The 4,339-nt window shown below is 32.6% G+C and overlaps 1 protein-coding gene across 2 annotated transcripts in view; it reads left to right on the forward strand.

The window, feature by feature from the left end:
- The window catches only part of csf3a (colony stimulating factor 3 (granulocyte) a), an 8,927-nt gene extending 5,538 nt beyond the window's left edge, over positions 1–3,389 (forward strand). The window contains exon 5 of one of the 2 annotated variants that reach the window (XM_073917294.1): positions 2,502–3,389. In XM_073917294.1, the coding sequence (XP_073773395.1) occupies positions 2,502–2,690 (189 nt within the window). In that variant the 3' untranslated portion in view covers positions 2,691–3,389. 2 annotated transcript variants of the gene reach the window in all.
- Positions 3,390–4,339: the final 950 nt, after the last annotated feature.

Here is a 4,339-nt window from a genome sequence, read left to right on the forward strand (position 1 = left end):
GCATCAGATTGCAGTGCCTTGCCTTGATGGTAGCCGAGTGGTGCGTTTGAACTAGTGTAATATAAATAGGGAAGGTCAATCTGATCTCATGAGAAGTCTGAATGACTGGCACACGATGACAAAAACGTTCTTCACACTTAAGGACTGTTCAATTGAGTTGTCAGTTACACTTAATTTTATGGTGGTTTTGTATGAGTGTTACTATTCATTTGAATAAAGTGATACTAATTAATTACATGTACTTACTATGTGGTTACAATTAGAATTGCATTTTATTTCGAAATATGTCATTAATGTGTACAAACAGCGTACATAAAAAAGAGCTGTTGTACTACATGTTAAGTGTACTTTAAAGCATGTTACTCAGTTTCTGTAATGTCTTTAATGAGAGCTTACACTCTCTAAAATAAAGGTACGCAAGCGGTCACTGGGGTACTTTTTTAAAAGATTCAAATTCGTACCTTAAGAGTCCATATTAATACCTCAAAAATACATATTAGTTCTTAAAAAGTACAAGTGCTCCTCTTAAAACTTTTAGGTACTTATATATAGTTGAAGTCAGAATTATTTCTAAACACATTTCTAAACATAATAGTTTTAATAACTCATTTCTTATAACTGATTTATTTGATCTTTGTCATGTTAACGGTAAAAAAAATTTGACTAGATATTTTTCAAGACACTTCAATACAGCTTAACGTGACATTTAAATACTTAACTAAGTTAATTAGGTCAACTAGGCAGGTTAGAGTAATTAGGCAAGTTATTGTATAACGATGGTTTGTTCTGTAGACTATAGAAAAATAAATTAGCTTAAAGGGGCTAATAATTTTGTCCTTTAAAATGGTGTTTAAAAAAATTTAAAACTGCTTTTATTTTAGGCAAAATAAAACAAATTAGACTTTCTCCAGAAGAAAAAATATTATCAGACAAACTGTAAAAATGTCCTTGCTCTGTTAAACATCATTTGGGAAATATTTAAAAAAGAAAAAAATTCTAAAGGGGGCTAATAATTTTGACTTCAACTGTATACTTTTGAGTTATCAATATGGAACCTTTAAGTACAAATGTGTATCTTTTGAAATGGTACCACCCCAGTGACAGCTTGCGTACTTTTTTTTTTTTGAGTGTATGTGTGACTTAGGAATTCAAACCAGAAATACATTTTCTGAGTCAAAAATATCAATTATTAGGCAAAAAAAAAAAAAAAAAAAACACTAGAATATTGAACAAAGATCATCTTTTATGAACACATATAGCAAATTTCCTTCTGTACATGTATTCTTTGTATTTCTTTTTACAGGAAAAACAGATTATAAAAACTATATAAATAGTTAATTAATACCATGTATCATAAAATATATTTATAACAGATTGATGAATGAAAATTACTTTTGCAAGCCATTTAAAATGGATATAATAACAATCAACAATAAAAAAAAACTGTTCTACATGATCTCATCTCTTGTTTGGAATTTAATTCAATAGTAAATTGTGAAATGTGTGAAATGTAAATAAGCTACAGTAAAAGTACTGTAAACAGTCTTACTGTACAAAATGTAAATTATGATACAGGGCATTTTAGCAATAAAAAAGTTGCAGTAAGGCTATTTTACAGTAAAACAAAATTGCGATAGAACACCCTGCTACTGTAAAAAACATTTACAGGTAAATACATTTAAAGGGGCAGTTGCAGTAAATTGCTGGCAACAGTGCTGCTAGTAAATCACAAAGAACATACAATAAAATGTCTAACATTTGAGCTTATTTTTTAATAGCAATGCGCTTCTAAGAAGTAAATATAGAAACTTTAAAGGCGATTTTCCCAGTATTTCGATTTTTTTTATTGGTAATATCTTAATATTGTTAAAATATTGTTCTATTATAACAAACCATACATCAGAGGAAAGTTTTCAGATCTCATAAATCTGGACGTTGGTGACTGGTTATGTGGTCCATGGTCACTTATGCACAAGCAAAACAGGATTACAAAATAAAGTGCTTTCAGAATTAGGATATGGGTTAAGTTTTTTGGTCAGTTGCTTCTAATACTGCATAATTTGTTGTTATTACTAGACTAATTTCGTGTAACTTGTAACACAGGCATTATAAAATAAAGCGCTACCAAAAAAATAACTTTTTAATCACCCTTAAGTGTTTCCAAACCTTTATCGGTTTCTTTTAATGTTAAACACAAAAGAAGATATTTTCAAGAGTGCTGGAATCATTTCATTTTTCTATAGTAGGAAATTTTAAGGAAGTCAGTGGTTACTGGTTTCTTTCAAAGAATGTTGGAAACTGGTAACCACTGACTTCCATAATATTGTTCTCCTACTTTGGTAAAATGAAAATTGAGCGTAAATGACAGAATTTTCATTTTTGGATGAATTAGTCCAGAATATTCAGGTCTTCAATGCAAGTTCAGTTCACATACTGCAAAATAAAGTGCAACTAATATTATTTAGCTTTGCTCACTCAATATATTTGCGTATTTTCAACAGCTTCAGAATCAGTCAGGATTTAACCCATCACAGCAGACATCAGAAGAGCAGTCCCAGAGCTTCAAGCTCAATCTGACCCAACACCTGAAAAGTGATTTCCAGACTGAGGCCGCGGCTCACCTAATCCTGCATCAACTGCGGGACTTCAGCTGTGACATCCTTCAGAGGATCCTCAGTATTCGTGTATGACCACTGACATATCCATCACAGAGACCCCTAGTACAGTGCGGCTCTGTGTAAATGTCGCTGTCTGTGTAAATGTCGTGTATGAGCTGTCTAGTCTGTTAAGCCCAAAGTATGCTTCAGTTTTCACCCAGAGTTGAATGTACATATTCAGAAATTACTTTCTTTTTCTGTTTAAAATCTATTTCTCTATGGAGAACATGTATTCGTACTCTATAGAGTATGCATAGTTAGAAAAACAAACGAAGAAAATCAACTGAAGCATTCTTTGGGCTTGACAGTGACGAGATGCAACATGCTGAAGCGACAACCAAAGAGTAATAGCAATGAAACATTTTGGCAAAGGGGATTAATTAGTTGCTGGACAATTGTACTTCCATTATTTGTATTTTTTTGTATTTATTAACTGGTTATTTATTCAGGATTTATTTATTTAACTTATTTATGATCATATTATTTATTCTTGAGCTCCTTTAAACTGCAGCAGAATGAAGTCAGGCCATGCTTTTCCAAATGACTTATAGTACCATCAAATAAGCTATGCATGTGATGATTTCTACTGATTTCATTTGATTTTGTTAATTGACATGGCTCTTTTAAAGACGTATACACACCCTGGACCACAATTTGTCCGTAAATTGAGATCACCAGAACCTGAATTGGCTGAGATATTCAACTATTTGAAAATCTGGAATCTGATGATACAACAAAAAGAAAACACTGAGATAATCACCTTTAAACCATGTAAACGAAGTACTTCTCAATGTACATTTCAGACCCAAAACTGATATGTTTACAATAGGAAGTTTACACAGTATCTTTGATAGATGATTTTAATAGCATCACAGTCGCGTAGTGGGTAGCATGATCACAGCAAAAAGGTCGCTGGTTCGAGCCTCAGCTGGGTCTGTGCAATTCTGCATGGAGTTTGTTCAAGTGGGTTTCCTCTGGGTTCTCTGGTTTCCCCCACAAGTCCAAAGACGTAGTACAGGTGTATTGGGTAAGCTAAATTGGCCGTAGTGTATGTGTATAAGTCAGAGTATATGGGTATTTCCCAGTGATGGGTTGCAGCTGGAAGGACATCCGCTGCGTAAAACATATGCTGGATAAATTGGCAGTTTACTCCGCTTTAAAGGTACGGGAGCTGTATGGGGAAGTACCTTCTTAAAATGTACATATTTGTACCCGAGGAGACTATATTGGTACCTCAATGGATCATATTGGTACATATAGGATGCATTTGGGGACTAATATGTACCTTTGAAGTACCACTGTGGTCTCTTTAGCTACAAATATGTATCTTTTAAAAAAGTAGTGCCCCTTTGACAGCTCCTGTACCTTTATTTCTGAGAGTGTATAATAATAATAATAATAATAATAATACTAATAAAGAAAAAATAATCAGAATAAAGTAAAATTTTATAATTTAATATGTATTATTATTATTATTATTATTATTATTATTGCTAATATTGACTATGGCTGACATGTAGATAATGGCTACTGCCTAAAGTGTACATGTGCAACATAAGGTTTTGTGGTCATGGGTGACTACTCACTCTTAGAAAATGTGCTTCAAAATCGTATCAAATTGGGAGGTTTTCAGCTTGTGACAATAACAGAACCTTTTCATAAAGTTCCCTAAAGAGTGTTAA

The sequence above is a fragment of the Danio rerio genome, chromosome 12, assembly GCF_049306965.1.
Source record: "Danio rerio strain Tuebingen ecotype United States chromosome 12, GRCz12tu, whole genome shotgun sequence".
NCBI classification, from domain to species: domain Eukaryota; kingdom Metazoa; phylum Chordata; class Actinopteri; order Cypriniformes; family Danionidae; genus Danio; species Danio rerio.